General features: G+C 43.1%; 1 protein-coding gene and 2 pseudogenes across 3 annotated transcripts in view; 2 read left to right on the forward strand and 1 right to left on the reverse strand.

Moving 5' to 3' along the window:
- The window catches only part of LOC309636371 (ankyrin repeat domain-containing protein 17-like), a 241,042-nt pseudogene that overhangs the window by 35,785 nt on the left and 181,180 nt on the right, over window positions 1–24,077 (forward strand). The gene's annotated exons all lie outside the window — the stretch shown is intronic.
- The window catches only part of LOC309636474 (thimet oligopeptidase-like), a 77,730-nt pseudogene that overhangs the window by 20,609 nt on the left and 33,044 nt on the right, over window positions 1–24,077 (reverse strand). The gene's annotated exons all lie outside the window — the stretch shown is intronic.
- Window positions 1–24,077, forward strand: part of LOC309636403 (uncharacterized protein) — a gene marked incomplete at its 5' end in the record, with an annotated part of 72,654 nt that overhangs the window by 16,714 nt on the left and 31,863 nt on the right. The window contains one exon of the mRNA XM_082409579.1: window positions 4,917–5,089. Coding sequence (XP_082265705.1) covers window positions 4,917–5,089 — 173 coding nt within the window. The remainder of the gene's footprint in view (window positions 1–4,916; window positions 5,090–24,077) is intronic.

Consider the following 24,077-nt stretch of genomic DNA (forward strand, 5'->3'; position numbering starts at 1 on the left):
CTAGAAAAAGAGAAAAAATGGTTATGAAGAACCTAGGGGCAGGACAGGAATAAAGACTCAGCCATAGAGAATGGACTTGAGGACACAGGGAGGGGGAAGGGTAATCTGGGATGAAGTGAGAGAGTGGCATGGACATATATACACTACCAAATGTAAAATAGATAGCTAGTGGGAAGCAGCCACAAAGCACAGGGAGATGAGCTCTGTGCTTTGTGTCCACCTAGAGGGGTGGGATAGGGAAGGGAGGGTGGTAGGGAGACGCAAGAGCGAGGAGATATGGGGATATATGAATATGTATAGCTGATTCACTTTGTCATGAAGCAGAAACTAACACACCACTGTAAAGCAATTATACTCCAATAAAGATGGTTAAAAAAAAAAAAATGTTGGCAGAGCTACATTCTTTTCTGGAGGCTCTTAGGGGTGTTTCTGTTCCCTGGACTTTATCCGCTTCCAGCGGTCACTTGTAGTCCTTGCCTCAGAGTCCCCTTTCTCCACCTACAAAACCCAAAATGTTGCATCTCTCTGATTCTGCTTCTATTAGGACATCTCTCTCTTTCTCTTTCTACAGTTGGGAATGGTTTTCTGCTTTTACGGACTCATGCAATTAGATTTGTTCCATGAGGTAATCCAGGATAATCTTTCTATCTCAAGGTCTATAGCTTCAGTCATATCTGCAAAGTCCTCTTTACCATGTAAGGTAACATATTAATAGGTTCTAGGGATTTAGGGTGAGGGCATTTTTAGGAGCCATTATGCTGCCTACCACACCCTTAACAAGTGACCTTGAGAAAGTTACTGAGATTTTTAAAGCTTTACTTTCCTCAAACATAAAATGGAAAGAAAGATATCTAGTTAATATCATGAAAGTGAAACAGTATATATGAAATCAACTAATTCAAAAAGTAAGATTTCTTCTTTTTATGATTTACATGATTCTCAGAGTTCAGGTACTTGAAGAGTTAGTTTTTTTTAAACAGAGCTAAGGAATTTCAGGGTTCAGGTGCTGTAAGATTGTCTGAATTATCTGAGTAACAATTAGCTAATAAGCACAGGTGTAAAGCATTTGATTTACTCCCTGGTGTTCTTTATCTTCTCATCCCACTAAATCCATATCCCTTGTCTAGCTCCAGCCAGTAGAGTCAGAGCTTGTTTTACTGTTTAACTAAAGTTCAATTTAAATTCTCTCTACATCTCCAGATTCTCAGCCCTGGTTGCCTATTACAATCCCCTGGGAAGATTTCAAAAACTACTGATGCCACATTTCTATCTATCATGGATATTTGAGGAGGGACCTGGAATGAAATGCTCTAGCTTATGGTTTGTGGAGCCAAATCATAGTCTACACTGAGCCAAATCATTTGCGATATCACCTGTAAAAAGGAGTTTATCTGTGGTGACTAATGCTCTTCCTTTGTCAGTATGCTTGATTTGTCCCTCTTTGGGGGAAAAAAAGAGGGGGAAAAATACCCCAGCAGTTTGGCTCCCTGAATTACAACCTGATGCTGTGGAATTAGTGTTGGCTCAGAGCGCACATCTTCGGATACCCATTGTCTCTCCTGCTCCCTTGCATGAACTTATATCCTTGGGCAGTTTTTCATCCACCACCCTCTTTTGCTTCTAATCTTAGCAAGTAAAGTCTCCCCTTAATGAAACAACATTTCATGAGACTTGCTGGGAGCATAGGTCTGTTCCAGACCTATCATATGTTAGCTAAAGCAGATATAAGTGACGTGTTTTTGGCATTCATCCTTGTGGGTTGGAGAGAGAAGACAGAATTTTATCCTTTTAGGTGTCATCTGACTGGGCAAATGGGCTCTTTCCCTCTGCTGCCTACCATGTAAAAAACTGAGGGTGTTACCTCTAGAAGGTATCTTCTAGGTATCAAAATAGTTCAGATAAGTCAAATTTCTCAGTAAAAGATGACAAAACTATGGCTTAGGTGGTTAATTTTACATGTCAATTTGTCTGGGCCACAATGCCCAGTTATTTGGTCAAATATTATTCTGGATATTTCTGTGATGGTGTTTTTGTGTTTTTTTAAATTTTTATTTATTTATTTATTTATTTATTTATGTTTTTGGCTGCATTGGGTCTTTGTTGCTGCACGTGGGCTTTCTCTATTTGCAGCAACCGAGGGCTACTCTTTGTTGCGGTGCACGGGCTTCTCATTGCGGTGGCTTCTCTTGTTGCGGAGCATGGGCTCTAGGTGCACGGGCTCAGTAGCTGTGGTGCACGGGCTTAGTTGCTCCACGGCATGTTGGATCTTCCCAGACCAGGGCTCGAACCCATGTCCCCTGTATTAGCAGGCATACTCTCAACCACTGCGCTACCAGGGAAGCCCAGGTTACTTTTGAACTGCAATCCCCACACTTGTAAAATGACATTAAAAACCACTCTTTCTGTGGGTTCTTAGAATTAATTAAGCAGGTTATGTGTGTAAAGTATCCTGGCACTTGAATGAGTTGTCAGAACCAAGGGCTGCTGGAGACGATGCTGATGCCCTAGGTAATCTCCCCTTCTACTGGGCGGCAAGTAAACACAGGCACAGTAGTCAGTGCTCTGGAAGAAGTGAGTTCTGGTGCTGCAGAGCACAGAATCTTTTTTTTTTTTAATTTAATTTTTATTTTATATTAGAGTATACTTGATTTACAATATTGTGTTAGTTTTAGGTGTACAGCAAAGTTATTCAGTTATACATATATCCATTCTTTTTCAGATTCTTTTCCCGTGCAGGTTATTGCAGGATATGGAGTAGAGTTCCCTGTGCTATGCATTAGGTCCTTGTTGATTACCTATTTTATATATAGTCGTGTGTATATGTTAATCCCAAACTCCTAATTTATCCTCCCCCCCCCCCTTCCCCTTTGCAGAGCACAGAATCTTGGAAGGGAGAGTTCAGGCTTCTTGGAGGAGGTGCCATCCTTTCTAAGGCTATGTAGAAGCTCCTGGGGTGGCAGGAGGGAGCAGTGTGTGTCAAAGTTTGAGAAATATAAGAAAATATGGCAAAACTAAGGTACACGAGTGGAACTCCGGTTTTGGGAAAGAAATGAGAGTTGATACTGGAAACCTACTGGGGCCAAACAGAAAAGGGCCTTCTTTGTCCTGTCAGAAGTTCGGATGTTTATCCTGAAGGCTGTGGGAAATGCTAAACAACAGTGAGATGGACTTCTGGTTTAGAGACTCACTCGGACCTCCATGTGGAAAGCACTTGATTGGGTGCAAGGTGAATTGTAATCTAAGGGTCCCACTTAAGTTGTAAAAGGTTGGACTGGATTTCGGAGATCCAAGAGGGAATGGGTGGGGCCTGGTGACCAGTTAGAAAAGGGAGGGCAGCAAGCGTGGGTGACAGTTTACAGCTGCATCTTTTTGGGAGATACAGAGCACAGTAGGAAGGGATTGGGGCTGGGGAGAGGATCTTACTTCATCTTCAGTGCTTTCGAGGGGCCTGGTAGACAGGTCTGGGCCCAAGGTACAGATCTGGGCTTTTTGGGAGGACAGGTGTTTGACGGCATGGGAGAGACTTAGGTTACCCACAAGAAGATCCAAAGAGTCATAGGTGTGAGAGCTTTTTCAGTGGGTATATTGAGGATGCTTATAAGCTGAAAGAAAGTAGCCAGCAGAGGAAGGGTGTGAAGATCTAGGAGAGGAAATGATTGCTCATTTGTTTTCAAAAAGCTGAATACTTATTGTGTGCCTGGCCCGTTTCTAGGATCTGGGGTTCACACCGTGTGTTATCTCTTCTGCAGGGACAGTTCAACTCATCCCCTGGTGAAGAGAAGTCAGATTATTCTTTGCATCCCATTCAGGTGTAGGAACTGTTCTGTATCTCTGAAGGGACTTTACTTAACCAGAGTAATAAGTTAGAAATCAAAAGAAATTTGAGCTGGAAGGGACCTTAAAGGCCACTGTACTTAATGTTGCCTAATATTTTACCTTGATTGTAAGAAAAATTTATTGCAGAGCCCATTCTCTTCAGAGTTCCTTCACTGAACTTTCTTTATGTTTTTCATCCAGTGGGTCTAGCTTGTAGATTTTGGCCTCCTCCTAAATTTGCTTCTTCATCCACATTACATTTTGCCCGGACTATGGCAGAAGCTCCTGGGTGGTTTCGCGGCCCCTGGACTCAGTTCCTCTAAGTTCATCTGCCTACTCAGGTTGAGTGATCTTCTAACATGAAAAGATATGCCTAAAATAATGCTGCTAATGACTTGCCCACACAGACTTAGTGCATACTAGCCGCCCAGCGTGTGCTCTACCCAGAGGCGTGTAGTCTGAACTGTGCTTGGCCAAGCCTCCTGGGGCTCTTTGGCCCTGAGGAAGGAGAGCTTTTTGTGATCACTCCCTTTATCTAATCGGTCCTTCAGCAGCGGGGCACCTTTTTCTAATCAGCGGAGGCACCCTTACTCAGCCAGTGGTAGCCCCAGTCCTCATCACCTGTGGGATACAAGCCATGCTCTCTCCCAGGCTTGCTTCGGCCAACATCTCTATTTTCTGTCCCTTCTCACACTTGGACCCCTGGCCTTTAGTCATCCCCACCTGCAGTATTTACAGTGCCCAGCAGGTGTCAGGCTTGAGTGTTTTTGCACAGATGCTCCCTCTGCAGTTACTGCACCTCCTCCTCCACCTCTGCATAGCCTCAGCTTTCTCGACTGTACTTCAGGGTTATCATGAAGCGGTCACTTAGATATAACTTTTTGCCTCCATAGGAACCTCTGTGCATAAAGGTTATGGTTCTTTATCTCATGTGATTGAAATTTTGAGTTTATACATGTCCCTCCTTAATGAGGCTTTAAGGGCAGGGGTCGTTTCTAATCCTTAGCACAGAGAAGATGCTTTTTTTTCTTTTTAGATGCTTTTTAATGATGATAAAATGTACGGTTTAAATCACTCATTTTACAATAATTTTGCTTTAGGTTGTGACAGAAATAAAGTTTCCAGAAGTTGTGTTCCTGCAATAAGAAATAAAGATGTGACCTTCCAGTTGTGTAAAGCTCATGAATGCTGTGTAAGTGCGTCGGGTGCAATAAGGAACCTGGAGCTAAATGGGCTAGTTCTGAGAGAGAGAGACTTAACTACGTTAACAAAGGTAAGCCTTCATTATGTCCTGCCAACATTTGATAGTTGCTTTTGGGGCAAACTAAACGGGTAAAATTTTAAACTGTTCCTCCCCATTAAAGGGATTGAATAAATCGGCCACTTTGGTGCACCTGTGTCTTGCGAATTGTCCAATTGGAGATGGAGGTTTAGAAAGTGAGTTTCAGTCTTGTTTAAGTCTCTTCCCATCAGACTGGTCTCGTGATTTCCTACACACCATGTTACTTCCTGTCTACCTTTTCTTGGTGGTGTTCATGCCTGGATTGTCTCCTGTACCTGCTCAAACCTTGGTCCATTCTCATTTGTACCATGGAAGTTTGTCATGCTGGATGCTGTCAGAACGAATTTTACTTAAGTTTGTGTTAAGCCGCAAAGCACACATTTTGTATATTTTCTGTTTTTTGCCTTTGTTTATATTTTTATGGTTTCTCTTCAAGAAATATTATGAGAAGGGAAATAGCAAGATGTAAAGAGCAAAAAAGTCATCATTCTCTTTAAATTGTTAGAACATGTATCTGCAGTCATAATTATAATGCACTGTGGTATGTGTTAAAATAGGAAATATATGTAATGTCCCGTAGGAGCAGCAAAGTCAGTGGTGTTAGTGGGGGTGTGTCATGGAAGTAATCACAAAGCAGGTGACTGTTGGTTGGGGTCCTGAAACATTAGTGTGTGTTCCCTGTGTCCAGTAGTGGTCTGGAGGGGTCAGGAAGCCTGCCTTTCTGTTTGAGGGAACAGAGGGTTTGAGGTCCTCTCTCTTCTATTGCTCCAGTATGCTGCATAGCAGCTAATAAAATACTGGGTTTATAGTTGACATTTAAATCGCTGATTGATCATCAAGATTGGGATGTATCATTGGAAATGAAAATAGGAAGAGTCTTATGCTTTTTCGGTTTTTCTTTTTTTTCCTATGTCTCAGAAGGCTCTTTGACGGGAGACTTTTTATTCTCCCATACAATTCCATGAATACTTTTACCCTGGCACTTATTTTAACGGCATTTTCAATTGATAAGTGTCTTTGAAACACATATTGTAAACTATTTGAGGGTAACGACCATGGCCATTGGTGGCACATCTTAAATGTGCATCGTGTTAATTTTTGAGTGTCATGTGGTCTACCATCAGTGCTTCCCGCTTTCACCCAGTTTTCTTCCTCATTTCCTTCTCCAAATTTGTCTCATTTTTCTACTTTCCCTTTGGTTCTCTATTCTTGCTTTCTCTTTCCCATTGCATCTGTCATTCTTCTTCTCCTTCTCCTTCTGACTTCATTATGGCCAACCGAAGCCTTTTCTAGTATGTTGTCTATCTTCCATGCCTGTTTATTGCCATCCACAAACTCTTACAGAATATTCTTGGTTGACTCCCTTACTTCCTAGCATACCCATGTACTTCATGATCACTTTAGAACATTGAAAAGGGTTGGAATTTTTAAAAATAGGTAATTCTAATCAGTTTTCTTTCACCTCTGGTATAAGACCCTTCTTCCTCAATCTGACCATTCTCAAATCTAGAAGTACTCCAGCTCATTGGTCCTCCTTACCCCCATGTTTAGGCCAAAGAACTTGTGAAACCTTAGCCCTGTTTAATACTTGAATTTATCAAAACATAAGAGAGCTAATTCTGCCTAAGGGCACCAAAGAAGAATAAAGATGCCACAGATAATCATTTGGTCCAGATTTATAATGGACTCTAAGTGCCTAGTTGAGTGCTAACCATTAACTCACTTGAACAACAGGGAGTTCATGACAGAAACGAACATGTTAATTGTATAGACACTTCACCATTCCTCAGTGTAGCTGATAAACTGCATCCAGTTAGCTTAAATAACATGAATGATGAATTTCCCTGTGTATATAAATTGGGAGTTTGTAAAGTTATCTTTTTCCCTTTGTACAACTACTGACTACCACCTCGCTTGGTCACGGCAATAGAAAACGATGACTAAGAAACACATTGTCTCAATGTCAGTGGACATAATGTCCTAGTATTCTACAAAAATCTCTAAATTCTTAATCTAAAAGCTATATCTGCCAATATCTTATATCCTTATCCTTTGTTAATATAAATATCCAATCTATGAACGTCTCAGTTTCCTTACTTAGAATATGAGGTGGATAGATTTGCTAATATCTAGGGACCTTTCCAATTTTAATATTCCCTGGTTATAAGGGCTGAGCCAAATACAGTGGCTCCTTAATCATTAACCTCGCTCATGATGAAAGTTATCAGCAAGATCTACATGTAACAGATCAAATATTCATATCCATATATACTGTAGCACATTGACTTGTACAGAACTCAAAGTAACACAACATAGTTACATTCATAGACTTAAGGTCACTGTGGTATACTTTACAATTTTTCTTTTCCCTAGGAAGGAAATGTAGATCCCTGGGAAGCGATTTCTTTCTCTGCCTTTTAGTAATGTAAGCCTTTTATTATCTCTTGGATCCTAAAAATGGGTAGGGTTTCGGCAGGTGGAGCTTAGGAGAGACCCATCAGGTGGCAGGGACAACATGAGAAAGGGCAGAAGGAAGAATGGATTTTGAGAAGGACCTGATATCTTACATGATGAGAGCAGCGTTTCACAATCTCTGTCCTGCAGAACACTGGTTTTAGATGATGTTGATGTAGTTACAAGACAGAAGCATTTGGGAAGAGCCGTACTCCACATCCCGACATGAAATTCAAGTTTCACTTTGTTACATTACATACTCTGAAAAGTTTTGGAGGAAGGAATTGATTTCATTTTTTTAATTCAGTCTTACAGTTACTTGAGAAACCTATATTCAGCTGATGGGACTGTATTTTGTGAAAGGCCAATCGGAGAAATGCTGAGATGGAGCTTAAGATATTTCTGTGTTGGGACAGGCATGTGATTATTTTTCTTACAATTCTTTACTGTTTGTCCTAACAATTGTTACTTTGCAGGATTTTTTTTTTTTTTTTTACATCTTTATTGGAGTATAATTGCTTTACAGTGTTGTGTTAGTTTCTGCTGTATAACAAAGTGTATCGGCTGTATGTATACATATATCCCCAGGTTTCAGTTTTAAGCCTTCTGTTTTTACCTGAGTCAGTGGGCCTCTTAGAAAGCTCAACAATTCTGGGGTCTTCATCTCTTATGTAGTTTCCAGAAGCTCCTGGCACTTACCAGTATTTCCTCTTGATTCTTTTCCTCTGACTTCAAACTTCTTACGATTATGAGCTGATTGTTTTCTCAGCCTCTAGTGTCAAAACCAGCTACCTCGCTCATCTTCATTGTCTCAGTTACAAGGTGCAATATTTCCCACGTTTATGTGTGTCAAAATATAAGTCAGGGATTGATACATAGCATATGCTTAATAACAATTGTATTTCCTTTTTTTCTCTGTTCAAAGGTGTCCAAACACTGGCCAAGTTCTTAAATTGAAAGTAGAGTGATCTAATTTATCCAGCTCATCCAACCATCAATATTGAATATTTGTCTTTTTTCTTCCACATATTTCTTGTATTCCAGTCGTGACATTCTAGAGCACAGTGAGCACATGTATAACTTATTACTGCATTACTACCTTGGCTATTCCTTGACCAAAACTGACTTCATACAGCTGACAGCCTAATTAACCTACTAGAGTTTTTTTTTAATGTATGCATACAAACAATCAACACCAGTTGCATTGCTAATAACTGAATTTTTACATCTCTATGCACCCATGTATCCAACACCAGGTCAGGATATTATAAAATATTTGTAACACCCTACAAGGTTCTCTGTTACTTCTTTCTGTTCCATACTCCCGCAGGGCAACACCCAAGCTGACCTCTATCACCATATATGACATACATGGAATCACACAGTGTGTATTCTTTGGTATCTGGCCTTTGGTTACATATCATTGTATCAGTAGTTTATTCTTTTATTGTGTTTTCTTGATTTTTTAAACCTAGACATTCATACAGTGTCAAAGTACCACTGATTTCTTAATATTATTATGCTGACCTCCATCTTCAGAGGCTTTCCACGGTCTTCCATCTGTCTTTCCACCTACTTTCTCTTCCGTCTAATGATGTTTCATTTAACCAACCTCAGTCAGCCTTTCCCCCATATTCCCCAACACGTAGCACTCCTGTGTTCAGCCAGTTTTGTTCCCTAGTCCATAAACCCTTTGTGCCATTGCTGACACTGTGCCTGTTCCCTGCCCGGAAGGCCTGTTCCCTACCCTCTATATACTTGATCAAGACTCTGTTTAAATGCTGCCTGTTCTAAGAAGTCTTCTCAGAAGAAGCCAGTGCTTTTTGGAATCCTTCTTTAATGAAATCCCATAGCAAGTGTAATCTGTCCTCCCTGATCTGGTAATTAATTATCCATTGTTCCTATCATATAGTGTTTGTTTTTCTTATGTGCTGTTATTATTTATTGAAGCAGATTATAGTGACTTGAACCAGGAACTGGGTCATTTTCCTCTTCATTTTAGTGCAAGTTTCTGTGATATGAAGTTAAACTCCTTTTCCCTCACTTCCCATTCACCCTCAGCACTTGTTAAACACAAAGTACAAGTGAAACTTATTGGTTAACAGGTTTTTGTGGTCCTTGGTTCTGGTCCCTAGGTCTAAGCTGCACTTCTGTAGTGCTAATTTGACTGATTTCTTATTGTCACATAACTCAGGAATTAACTAAATCATTACAAATTTAGATACATATAAGATATTATAAGAAAACCAGTGGATGTCACAAGTTTAGGCCTGGGGGAGAGTGTTGTATGAGTCCTAGTTTGATGGGGCTCACACTGCATGATCGCACCTTCCAGTATTCCATTGTAAGTAAGAAAGAGGTATGGAAATATATGCTTAACATTTAACAGTGTTGATAAAAAGGAGAGGAGAGAAAGGGATGACAGGTACTTTGAGGGCTTTTTGGAATTCATGAACAATTATGATTGGATGGGGAAAAAGAAAAACCGAGGGCTCACCTCCCGCAAGTGAGCTCAGGAAAGAGAGAAGGGCTCATCTGGTATGCAGGTAGAGAGGTTTGACCTACAGAATCTTAGAAAACGTCAACAATCTGAGCAGTGATGGCAAGAGGCAAACTAAAGGGCTAACGAAAGTCTGCAAGTCTCACACAAAGAGCTTTGGCATGGTGTTCATCATCTAGCTAATCCTAACATGCAGACATTTATGAGAGTAAAGTCAGGTCTTTGCCAGAGTGGGTTCCTTATTTGGGCAACTGGGTCAAATGAAGAAAGGCAAATGTAGGCTGCCAGAGTAAATAAGGAGAGGAAAAACAAAACAAACGAGACCTATCAATCATCAGTGGTTTCCCCCCAATATTCTTAGTCTCCACCTTATCTCCATCTTACTGGTAACACAGGAACTAGACTGAACAATCAGGTAAAAGGTCTCTACAGAAACTGAGGTAATATAGAAAATAAGAAAATAAAACCTGAAATTGTAGATTTTCTTCCTGGGGGTAATTGAGATGATAGTTGAATAATAACATAAGATCAGGTGAAGTCTAAAGACATTTTAGAAAAGCTGGATAAAGTAAGAAAACATCTGTTCGCTGGCATCTGAATGTTAGAGAGACACCAAGACATGTGGGCCAAGTTCTGGAGAGAAGGGAAACACAGACGCAAGCTTGACATTTGGTGCAGCTTTTCTCCTTGGGGCATTTGCTGATTCAAATCTTACAGCCTAGGAGCTGAAAAGCCAAGGAGTTCAAAAGACTCTAACCACAGAAGCCAAACGGCAAGAGCTCAAGCTAAAGGCAACAACTAATGGAATGACAAGCTAAGTGTATCTTTAGTCTCACAGGGCTGCGGAAACCATTACTTTTAAAGCCTAACAAATACATGGGTAGTTGGGAATAGGGAGAATCCAAACGCTCATATGGTAATCCCAAAGGGCAACACCCGTAGAGGAAGGACAAGACAGAAATAGAGCAACCTGCACACAGACTGAAAAACAGCTTTGAATGAGCTCAAACTGAGAATGGACTAAGGTTTCCAGTCCTACAGTAACTGTCTGCCATGGGCAAAAGGAAATCTTTTCAAGAGAACGATAACAACATCCAGAATGTGGAGGTATCTTTATAGTTTCCTAAAATAAGTTAAGCCCAATTTTAATATAAAAAATAATTGGACATACCAGGAAAAAGACTAAATGATCAAAAGCTCAAAAAAAACCCCAAAAAAACAGAACAAGAAAGAAAGAAGACAATATAAATAGACACAGGAGGACAAGAGTTACCAGGCATTGGTTAAAAAAAAACAAAACAACTATGATTAAACAAAGAAAATAGACACATGGCAAATAAGCATATGAAAAGATGCTACACATTCCATGTCATCAGGGAATTTTAAATTAGAACAATAATGAGATACCACTACACACCTATTCAAATGGCTAAAATCCAAATACTGAAATACCAAAGTTGTTGACGATGCAGAACAACTGGAATTCTCATTTGTTGCTAGCAGGATACTTGGCAGTTTCTTACAGAACTAAACATACTTTTACCATACAGTGATCTAGTAATCATGCTCTTTGGTATTTACCCATAGGAACTGAAAAGTTATGTCCACATAAAAACCTGCACACGGATGTTTATAACAGTTTCTTTCATAATTGCCAAAACTTGAAATCAACCAAGATGTTTTTCAATAGGTGAATGGATAAGCAAGCTATTGTATATCCGTACAAAGGAATAGCATTCAGCAATAAAAAGAAAAGGCTATGAAGCCATGAAAAGACATGGAAGAAGCTTACATGCATATTGCTAAGTGAAAAAAAGCCAATCTGCAAAGGCTACATGCATATTATATGATTGCAGCTATTTGAAATTTAGGAAAAGGCAAAGTGTGGAGACAATCAAAAGATCAGTGGTTGCCAGAGGTTGTGGGGAGGGAGAAAAGGATGGGTGAAGCCCGGAATTGTAAAGGCAGAGAAACTCCTGTGTATGGTTCTGTAATGGTGGATACAGGTTATTGCACATTTGTCAAAAATCATATAATGTACAAAACAAAGAGTGAAGTGTAAAGTAAAGCATGGACATTAGTTAGTAATAATGTATCAATATTGGTTCATTAACTATAACAAATATATTATGCTAATGTAAGATGTTAATAATAGGGGAAACTGGGTTGAGAGGTAAGGAAGTATGAGAACTCTGTCCTTTCTGCTTAATTTTTCTGTAAGCCAGAAACAACTCCAAAATAGTCTATATTAATTTAAAAAACAAATGTAGACCTGCATACAAAACTTGCACGTAAATCCAACCACAGCAGCATTATTCATAAGAGCCCCAAAGAGGAAATAACCCAAATGGCCATTTACTGTGAATGATCAATGAAACACAGTAATAACCACACCATGGAATATTATTCAGCCATAAAAAGAAATCAAGTACTGATACATGCTACAACATAGATGAACCTTGAAAACATGCTAAGTAATTGTATGATTCCATTTGTATGCAATGTCCAGACTAGGCAAATCTGTAGAGACAAAGTATATTAGTGGCTGCCTAGGGTTCGGAGAAGTGGGGGAGTGAGTGACTTATAGTAGATTATTTTTTTGGGGGGGGGGTGTGGATGAAAGTTTTACAATTGATTGTGGTGGTAGATGCATAACACATTAAATTGTACACTTTAAATAATATGGAAAGTAAATTATATCTCAATGAAACTATTATTTAAAATTATGATTTTACAGAAATTCAGTCCTTAACTATTATCTATCTATCTATCTATCTATCTATCTATCTATCTATCTATCTATCTGTCTATCCATCTATCTATCTATCTATCTATCCATCTATCTCTCTCTCTCTCTGTCTGTCTATCTATCTGTCTGTCTATCTATCTATCTATCTATGTGTCTATCTATCTCTCTATCTCTCTGTCTATCTCTATCTATCTGTCTCTATCTGTCTATCTCTCTATCTCTCTCTCTCTTCTCTATCTGTCTATCTATCTATCTGCCTATCTCTCTCTCTCTCTCTCTCTCTATCTCCCTATCTGTCTCTATCTATCTGTCTCTCTGTTTATCTATCTCTCTATGTATCTATCTATCTATCTGTCTGTCTGTATATCTCTATCTCTCTATCATCTATCTGTCTATCTATCATCTCTCTATCTATGTATCTATCTATCTATGTATCTATCTATCTATATCTACCTGTCTACCCATCTATCCTTATGTATAGAACAGTAACAATGGCTTATAAGTCACTTCCCTACATTATTTTATCCTTCCAAAACTCTTGAGAGGTCAATAGGCCATAGGAAAAGCACTGAGTTCACTGGAACACTTGAAGGTTGAATTAACTGTTTGTGATCACTCAATCAGTAAATGGTGATGCAGGGAATTCCACACACATCTTCTCTGTCCTCCTTTCCTCCTTCCCTCCCTCCTACTTGCTGACTCTATTCCAGCCACATTATTTACTAATTCTTCCCTGAGGACACTGGCATCCTTCCTCTGGGCCTTGCAGAGGTTATTCCCATGATCTGGAATGCTTTTCCCTCAGATGTCTGACTCATCTGCCTCCCTCTAGACTGTTCAAATTCCACCTTCCCAGTAAAACTTATCCTGTCTACCGTTTAAGTTGAAAGCCTTGCTCCTCTCTGCCCACAATCTCACCTCACCATATACTGCTTAATCTCCATAGCATTTATTCCTGGCGAACCTACCAGAGAATGTACATGGGTTTCTGTTCTCCCCTCCAACTGGAAGATAGGCTGCACAGACTCAGGAATTTTGCCATTATTAAACCTAGTGGAGGCCCAGCAGAACTCTAGGGTCAGCCAGAACTGGGCACAATTATAACTCTCATGATTTGATATTTTAGTGGGTTAGCTCAGAGCCAAGCCAGTTATTAAAGAGGATCTTTTCTGCTGTTTTAAGCAGCATGGTACATTTGAGGTCAACTTAAATTTTCAGTAATTACAGAGCAGGTATGAACTCTTCCTTTGTTTCTCCAGACACATGAACCTGGATGCCAAATCCATCCTCTCTGGGCGTAGTGGGAATGTATGAAGATGACTGGCCTAAGTCTCAATTGAATAAAAAGATGCCCCAAAAGACATTTCAGCATTTTCAAAAAGTTCAGTCATAAAGTGTGGTTCCTTATCACACATCAGGAATTATCTAGCCTCCAGTGTGGTTTTTGTTTTTTGCAGTAAAAATGTGTCATTTTATATTTTAAATTTGCATTATGAAAATAAGTCTGTACACGAAGTAATACATATCTAATGAATATGAATCATGTAAATTTGGTCATGGTATTTAAAGTTGGCTTTGGCTTTGAAGTATTTTTAAATTCATAGAAAATATTGAACTTCTAATAAAATAAATAAAACATTGTAATAATTGATATTAATAATCAACTTCAAAATTTCTTTGTCTGCATTTTCTGTTCAATTTTAAAAGAGAAGTCACTTTCAGTAGTGTTCCAAAGTGAGTGACTGCACCTTCTACGATTTGAAAAAAAGATCCGATTGCCATTAGCTGTTCTTAAGTGCTGAACATAACTGAGAGAAATTGTAACAAGACACTCTCTGTCACTGGCAGGAAATCCATCTCCGTCCTTTGCGGGGGCAGTCCCAAGCTCATGTTTTAACGGACGCGAATGCAAACCGTGGTTCTCACGTGACTTTCTGAAGAGCCCCCGCAGCAGGCCCAGGTACCTTGAGTGGACTAAGTCTCACTTTATGGCAGTGGCATCAGATGGTGGCTACAGAAGGTTGCCGACGTCCCTGTGTGCTCTGACAGGCTCTGCAGACCGGGGGACGAAAGGACCAAGGAACTCTGACCGCCCTCGGGAATCCCAAGTGACTGGAGGGACACCGCGTCAGGGCCCCAGGCAGTGTCGCCCACTGTTCCGGAGGCGGGCGGAGGCTCCGCAGCTTCATTTCGTCCCGTGCCTTCCAGTATTTAAAATTATTGTCAAGATGCTGGGTTAACTCAGGCAGGTCTACAAAGGCGTCCCAAGCAGCAAACATGTCTGTGATGAACAATGAAAGAGATTTGGGATTTGGGGATGCTGCAGGTATTTGTGTCAAAAACTGGCATCACCACAGGCAAGTCCTGTCGCTTCTCTTCATCAGTCTGAGAAAAACATTCTTCTGAGATACGTGCGGCCCACTCAATGCACTGCTCCACGGGTTGGCAGGGATTGGACACATCAGCACACTTAATCAGTCAGGGTGAGTCACCCCAACTGTCCCTCCTCTGGACCTTAGTTCCTCCTGATTGTCACTCGTTACACTGAAAACAGATTTCAGGAGTCAGCACGTACAGCCATAATGTGTGCCTAATTCCACATCCCAGTCACTGGGACACAAAATTTTGGTGTCTTAAGTCTGGCTCCCACATCACCACTCACATGTGTCAGTTCTTCCTCTACAGCTGAGTCAGTGAGTAAAGACACATAAACAGAAGCAGATTAATACGAACAAGGTTTTATTGACATATATATATGTACATAAAGCTGGGAAAGAGAAAGGCCCATTGAGGCAAATGCATAGGGGGAGAGGAAGCATCTGAAAACAGCAGTGGGCATCCTGCCAGTTCCAAGTCTAGGGAAAACTTGGGTCCGCCAAGTTAACAGTCAAGCCAGGGATGGCACAGTGGATGATACAGCCAGCTGTCTTCCATTCTCCTAACTGGAGCTTCTCAAGTCTGGTGTAGTTCTGAAGTGGGCTCATATGCTCCTCACCCTCCAGCACACACACACACACACACACACACACACACACGCACACACACACTAGCACACCCCTGAGGTGTGGTCCTCCGGCTTGCTGTAGGAAGAGAGGAGGTGAAGTTTCACTTCAAGGGGCTGAGCCACTTTCCAGTGAGGCAAAGTCCATTCATGGTGACACACAGTTTGCAGAATAAGATCTGCTCTTCATTTGTTGAGTTTCTTCATAGAAGAAAGGAATTCGCTGGTGGCTCCTATGAAGCCCTGGGCAGGTTATGCGGCTGCCAGACTCCTATGAGCACAGGCACAGCTGCCCTGACCAGGGGCCTGCAAACACAATGCTGGCTCGTCTAAGTCAGAGGGGTGTCCTGACTCGGGGACCCCAGTGTTCTTCCTGAGAGTGGAGCTTCCTCTCTAAGTATGGATGCTGCTATCCCCCATGGTACCACCTGGGTTTTGACCAGGGGGGGCCTCAGGTGCTTTGTATGAATGTGGCACCAGAAGTGTATCCAGTCACAGCAGATGTGGTGCTGTCCCCCATGCCCCCCCCCCCGTTCTCTGCACAGATGGGTTCCAAGTCTGATGGCAGTTATTGACACAGGGCCTCCCAGCACCGGTGAGATGTTGTGCCCTCCATCCGCACCACCTGTGTGTTGGCCAGGTGGGTCCCAGTTGTAAGCGGGAATAGCAGGTCCTCCAATCATGGGCATGATGTTGTTCCCTCCTAGACGACCACCACCTAGATTGTGGGCAGGTGGGCCCCTTGTGCTTGGCAATAAGGTAGAAGTAGAAGTGTGTTGAAACCCACGGGTGATGACCACACTTGCAACTGCAACAGATGTGGTGTGCTCTGTTAGAAGGTGGAAACTGACATGTCCCGTGACAGATTTCTTCTCCTTGGTGATGGAACTTTTACATGTAGATTTTCTCCGTCCAGATGGGCCCTGTGTGCAGTGACGGAAAGTGGGAACCCTAGGGCCTCCCATCGTGGGGATGGTGTTGTCCCCTGCCATCACCGTACCACCTGTACTCAGCCCAGGTGGGCCCCAGGTGTTTGGATTTAAGGTGGAATCAGGTATGTTCCCAAATGCTGGGATGGTGCCTGCCCCTCCTACTGCAGCAGCCTTGCCGTGGTCAGGTAGATGGCAGGTTGTCTGGCCCGACGTAGGAACAGAAGCGGTGCTGGGTGCCCCACTTAGTCCTGCCCCGAAGTTAAGTGGTCTGGATGCCTGTGAGTGAGTGAGGCCTGGGGCTGGCATACCGACCCCAAGGCTCCCACCGGCCGTAGGGGCTGCAGGTCCCATGAACAGTGGGTCCGGTGTGGTATCGGCAAAGAGCGAGCTACTGTCCCCAGTACTGGGCATCCTGGTGGCAAGTCCGAAGCCAGTAGCAATGGACACAGCCCTGGGGAGAATGCCTGGCTTGTCGCCAAAGGCCGGCTGCGTGTTGCTGGTGGTGGCGAATAGGGAAGCTGGCGAAGCTGCCGGCATGATGCTGACTCGCGGTGGCTAGGCTGCAGGGGCGACTAGGACTTTATCTTGTGCTGAAGCTGCTGGGTTTCCCAATAGAAAATTATCGTTAGGCCTCTGCCCATCGTTGGCCCCCAATGTGGCCTGAGACAGGAGACCTGGGTCCAAGGAAGCTTGAAGTGTTGGTCTATCTGTTGGCCGGCGTTGCAGGTAAATGAGTCGAGGCATGGGCTGAGGCATTGCTACCACTGGGTGGTGTGTTCCCAGAACTAGGAACAGCCCTGTGAAATGTTTATTGGTTTTGCCTGGAGACAGGGGCAGACTGGAAAATGAAAGCCTGGGAAGGAGGTGTGGTGTCCATAGGTACAGTGTCAGAGCTGCTGCCTGCTGAAGCATTGGTGACAGCCGAAGCTGTAAATGAGGGGCTGGGGAAAACAGGAGCCGAATGGTAAATGACAGCCTGGGAAGGAGGTGTGGTGTCCATAGGTACAGTGTCAGAGCTGCTGCCTGCTGAAGCATTGGTGACGGCCGAAGCCGTAACTGGGGGGCTGGGGAAAACAGGAGCCGAATGGTAAATGACAGCCTGGGAAGGAGGTGTGGTGTCCATAGGTACAGTGTCAGAGCTGCTGCCTGCTGAAGCATTGGTGACAGCCAAAGCCGTAACTGGGGGGCTGGGGAAAGCAGGAGCCGAATGGAAAATGACAGCCTGGGAAGGAGGTGTGGTGTCCATAGGTACAGTGTCAGAGCTGCTGCCTGCTGAAGCATTGGTGACGGCCGAAGCTGTAAATGGGGGGCTGGGGAAAACAGGAGCCGAATGGAAAATGACACCCTGGGAAGGAGGTGTGGTGTCCATAGGTACAGTGTCAGAGCTGCTGCCTGCTGAAGCACCGATGCCGGCCGAAGTCGTAAATGGGGGGCTGGGGAAAACAGGACCTGAAGCCATAAATGGGGGGCTGGGGAAAACAGGAGCTGAAGCCGTAAATGGGGGTCTGGGGAAAACAGGAGCCGAAGCTGTAAATGGGGGGCTGGGGAAAACAGGACCTGAAGCCATAAATGGGGGGCTGGGAAAAACAGGAGCTGAAGCCGTAAATGGGCGGCTGGAGAAAACAGGAGCACCAGGGAGAGAGGCCCTCTGCTGCCCATCAGAGGTCCCAAATATGGGCTGAGGGTTGGTTTGGGGGCCAAAGGGATGGTTAAAAATTGGGGTGGCGCAGGGGACCATCGGCACAGGTGGGGTGATGGACACTGGTACCCCTGCAGGATGCCTCTGCTCCACCCTGAAACCTGGGGGAGACCTAAAAATGACAGCTTGGGAAGGGGCAGCAGTGTCCATGTAGACGCTAAGCTGCAAGGTCACACTTCCAGATGCCGTGACCATGCTGGTGGAAGGGATTGCCACAGAAGTCATTGGCTGCCCAGTTACAATAGGGGGATCGATGGTAGGGGCTGGAAGAGGGGTAGGTGAGTTTAAAGGAGGGGTAGGATCTACACAGATGGGTGTTGGGGCTTCTTTTTCATGGGACGGTGTCTGGACCTTCCTTATATTCTTGGGGATCTTTTCCCAGCGACACTGAATGTTCTTCTCCAAGGTGCCTGGGTTTTTGGCAGCAGCTAAGCACGGAAGCTTAGGAGGAGGGGGTAGCTCACCTCGATCCCATGTCAATGCCTCGTTCCCCGACGGGGGCGACCTCAGCCTTGGCAGCGGCAGAAAAAGCGGCAGGGGAATCTTCCGCTTCCAGGGCCTACTGCTGGTAGATAGCAGGGAAGAGGAGCTTCTTGTTGGGATGCGTGAAGACTCTTCACGCTGCAGCTCCTTCCCAGACGTCAGTGAACCTGGTGATTTGGGCCGGTGGTCTTCACCCAGCACTTTTTTTGTTGGCTTCTCCAGCAGCAGGGAGCAGCATGTGGTTGGGGCAGAGGACACCACGGCATGGGATGGGGCCTTCACCTCCCTCTTCTCACCTCCTTCCCAGGCTGTCATTTTCCATTCTGCCCCTGATTTCCCCAGCCCCCGTCTCCTCAGTGGGAGGTGACTGGATGGTACCGGCTTCCTGAGGTTGACTCCCTGCTCAGGGCAGAAGGCAGGCGCTGGAGCAGCAGGGTGGTCCCGGTCAGATGTGGCAGCCTCCCAGGAGGGCAAAACCAGCGGGTGACAGCCCACCAGGGCCCCATGGCGGGGCGGGCGGCGGGGCCGGCGGCGGTGGCGGAGCCAGGTACGAAATTTGCATAGTACATTGCCCATGTAGGACCGGTTGTGCGCCAAGCGATCCGAGAACAGAGTGAAACTGGGAGAGCTTCTCCTTAGCTTCACCTCCTCTCAAGGTCTAGCACGCACTGGACACTGGATGGCTCAGCCTGGCGCTTGTGACATGGCCATTGTACCCGTCACAGAGAAAGGGCGGGCGGGGCAGGGCGGGGGGCGGGGGGTGGGGGGCGCATGCAAGCCCAGCCCGTGGAGAAACCCCGGCCCAAGGGCAAAGGGCGGGGCCCCAGAGCCTGACCCCTTCTGGACTTTCTAGTGGCTGGGACTTCTCGCTGTGGGTGGCAGGTGTTTGGCACCGGATGGGCCACCATGCGGAGACTGTTGGAGACTGTGGGAGCCTTCTCCTCCAGAGCTCACCCTGCCTGGGCACCGGCTCTGCAGGCCCCTCAGCCCTGTGTATGTAACGGCCAGCCCTTCCCCCACAAGGGGCCCAGGGGCCAGAGCCTGTTCAGAGCTGAGTGCAGGAGGCACCCAGAGCTTGCCAGGCTGTGGCCAGCCTCCTCCAGGGACCTCCCCCGCTTCTCTGCGAGGCCTGATGACGGGAGCACCTTCTCCAGGGCTGCTCAGCTGCCAGCATCACCATGAGCCAGGTGGCGAAGGTTTCTGAGCAGGGGATGCAGAGCCCTGACCCGACTGGGTGCTGCACCCCACGATGTCCCTTCCTGGCAGATAGGTTCTTTCTTCACTTCCTTTTCAAAATTTGGTAAAACAACATTTAAACCTTCGACTGTTCTTCAGGTTATACAGATGGTAGTGGCTTAGCTAGGATTCGAAGCAAGCCTGTGTGATTCCAGAGCTCGTGCTCTGGACTGTGGCGCCTCCTTATCATATATGCTTCATGTGTTACTTTTTTTTTTTTCTTGTCGTCCTTATGGTACTTAGCCCTAAGTGCCATACGTGTGATGAACACGTACGCTGCCCTGTAGGAGGTCTTCTTTTGTTCAATGCATGAATTGTTCATCCACCACACGGGGTTCTAGTCTCAGAAGATACAGGTCAGGGAGCACCAGCTGTCAGCATAGCAGCGTCCCACATTTCTAATTGAGGCTTGCAGCCCAGATTTTCCCTCTGGTCTAGTTTGAAGGATCCAGATATGTAAAGATTATATTCTAGACAAATCATGGGCTATCCGGAAAGAAATTCACCAGTAAATTATTCCAGTTTCTCTGGCCTTCCTGGAGTATATCCAGTAAGGCATCTCATTCATGTCTGGAAAGCAAATCTATCATTTATTGCAACTCCATCGTGGAGTGATGTATTGGTTTAAAGTACGATCAACACAATTTGGTCATTGTGAGTATGCCAGCTGGGTCCACTGTTTACTACACATATGTAACGCTAGCGATTCTTATGCCCAAGAGAGGAGACATACTCTTGGGTGTCTAGGGCAAGGGAAACATGTGTTGTTATTCAGGAGCTGGAAGCTTCAGCATGACAGGAAAGAATTGAAAAATCCTGGTCTACACATGACTTTACCTTGTTTGAAACTTGTTTCTTTGGCTTGCTTCATTGGAGTGTTTTCTCTCTCCTGGGGCTGACATTGTGTGTTATGTATCACGCATGTGACATGTAGAAGTTTCAGAACCCAGAGTCATATAGATCAGTAAAAATGTATTTATATATTTTAGTTTAAAATCTATTGAAAATAGCACTGGGCATAATTCATATATTCCAAAATTAGTTTGACCCTCTGCCCATGAGATTCTTTTTATGATATGTGACAGCTAATTTGGACTTCCATCCCCAATAAACTGAGGTTTGAGGACACAAAAGGTTTTGCTGAGACCTAAATTCTGTCTGCAAAAAAGGGCTAAATATTATAAGCCCTTTCTAACCTCTCCAGGAGCAGAAATGATTTACAGCTGTGGCATTGAACCATAATTCCTTGATCTCATTTGAGAAGAGTTCAGTAAGAAACAATGTCTTGATTTTTGTTTGTTTTGTTTGTTCCCTGTTTTCTTGTCTTGCTTACCAACAATCCATTGTAATTCATGAGTTAGTATGGCAGCAGGCTGAGTGTTCCCTGGAGCTCATTAAATGAACTTTTGTTCCTAAGATGATGTTTGTCTCCTTGTTTTCAGCCCCTCTTCTTTCCTCTGCCCTTTACTCTAACCAGAGCTCAGCAAAAGCTGACTGGCTTTGTGCAGACCCTACTTACGGTAGTCTTTTCTTAATTATTTTATTCATGGCTCCTCCATTTCATTGTTTGCCCTCTCAAAATGTGTTGAAATCTTTCTGTGGTTGATGACTTCCACAATGTCTTGGCTTTTATTGGTTGCTTAATTTTGGTATTTCTACAGTTTTATTTAAATATGGTTTCAGGAGGAACAGAAAGTAAATGTTTCCTAGTCTGCCATCTTGCGCTGAAAATCCCTGTTGATTTTAGCATCCAGTGTTCCCATGGGAAAACACCCAACCTTGGCATTAATAGATGTAACACTCAAGATTTCAGCTTTTCTTGAGCAATCACTAAGGATTTAATATGTGGTCATTTCTAATGGGAAAATAATAACTATCTCATGGAGTTGATTTGAGGATTAAATTAGATAATGAACATGAAAATGCTTTGTAAGGTTTAAAAATCTTTAAAAATGTTTTGTGTTATTATTTGATTGTTTATGTTCTGTTCTGTTCATTCCACAGAATCATCTTGAGAACACATACTGTTTTTTATGTACCTGGTATATATCTCAATTAGTTTGAAGAATTTCCCAGATACCTGTTAATATGTAGTTCTCCAATTCCAATCTTGCCACATCCTGTAGCAGTGACACAGCACAGAGGAATTTTATTTCTCTTTCTTTCTCTGGGTTGTTCAGAACCCAACGAAAGAACAATGGAATGGCATCAAAGAAATCAGGGTTCTTGACCCAGATTTACCATAAAATAATTGTGTCCTCTTGGGAAAATTATACTTATTCTAGGCCCCTTTCCTTTACTTTGACAGAGCTGCACTAGATGACCCCAAATAACATTGCACTCTTTCAGTCGTAGCTTAGATGTGATTGGTTTTCTGAAACAAATGAAGACAATGACACATGAAGCTGTGCAACATCTCTGTAACTATGTTTTCTTAGAGTTGCCTCCATTTTACAGATGATAAGATGACTGAGCACAGAAGTAGATGTTTGGAACCAGAGGTCCCCAAGTAAATGGAGCTAAACCACAAGTTTCCTTCTTTCCTGACGCTCACTTAGCCAAAACATAGGCTGCTGAATATTAAGCTGTAAAGCATATTATCAGCATAGTTTAAAAGAAGCTGTTCTTCTAGGATTTCCAATTAATAGCAGGAGGTTTTGAAATCCTTAAAAAATCATCTAATTTTGTGAGATTTACAGCTCTATTTTCCTGTCAAGCAAGTTGTATTAGTGCCAGACAATCATCTGAGCTTCTGGATGCTTCTCTGAACCTCTTGAATTTTTCTTCTTGCTATCTGAAATTCATGCCAGATAAGCCTTTTTGTAGAGAGTATGTAGAGACTTGTCTATTTTCATCTAAGAAAGCGATGCAGTGAGTCAGGATGGGGGTTAAGCCCTCATTCTCAGAGTGGTATTGAGCTCCTGGTGAAATATAATCATCATTTCCTCAGAATAGAAAAGCAGTTATCTCAAGTTTTTAATGCCATTAACTATTTATACATTTATGTATAATACATATATTTATTGTACCTACGAGGTGTGTTCTCTTCGGGAAGTACAAAGCTATTTGAGACATAGGTTGTTCATTTTTTTGTTTTCCCACAACTACTGTGACCCTTTGAGCAGGAAGGTCTATATTTTACTAACATCTAGAACAAGCAGCTAACACGGTATCTAAGATGTAGTCAATAAATATGGAATAGATAAATAACACATTTTAAAGGAAGGGCCAGGACATGAACAAATAGAAAATGTTCATGTTCAATCACAAAGCCACAACAGACATAAAAATGATACAGACAACAAGTGCTACGGTCATTCAAAGAAGGCATAGAATAGATACAACGAGGATCTCCTCTATGGCACAGGGAACTATACTCAATATTTTGTAATAACTTCTAAGGGAAAAGAATCTGAAAACGGAATCACTGTGCTGTACACCTGAAACTGACACGACATTGTAAATCAACTATACTTCAATTAAAAAAGAAACAGACAACGACAACAACAAAAAACCAAAGAGGTCGTAGAAGTTCTTATGAGATTCCATAAGAGAAGAGAAGCCAAATGAGGACAGGAGAGAAGGCTTTTGAATCAGTTCAGAGGAGAAGTCACAGAGGAACTAGTCTTTGACCTGAACTTGAGATTAAGATTAAGATGAATTAATCTTAATTAATTAAGATTGCAACACAGGGATATTACAGATGAAGGTAATCACATAAACTTACTATACTGAAACTTGCAGAGGTTATGAGTGTTGTTCAAGATCCCAACGCAAGTGCATTGTGGAATCAGAATTTTAAGTGAGGCCTAATGAACTAAAAACAAACACAAAAACAAGCCCTTCCTGTGATAACCACGTTGCCTTCGAAGTCGTTTTTTTTGGTTGGTTGGTAGAAACTGGTTCCAGGGTTTTGCACAACTGT

The sequence above is a fragment of the Balaenoptera physalus genome, assembly GCF_965194825.1.
Source record: "Balaenoptera physalus genome assembly, chromosome: 10".
NCBI lineage: Eukaryota > Metazoa > Chordata > Mammalia > Artiodactyla > Balaenopteridae > Balaenoptera > Balaenoptera physalus.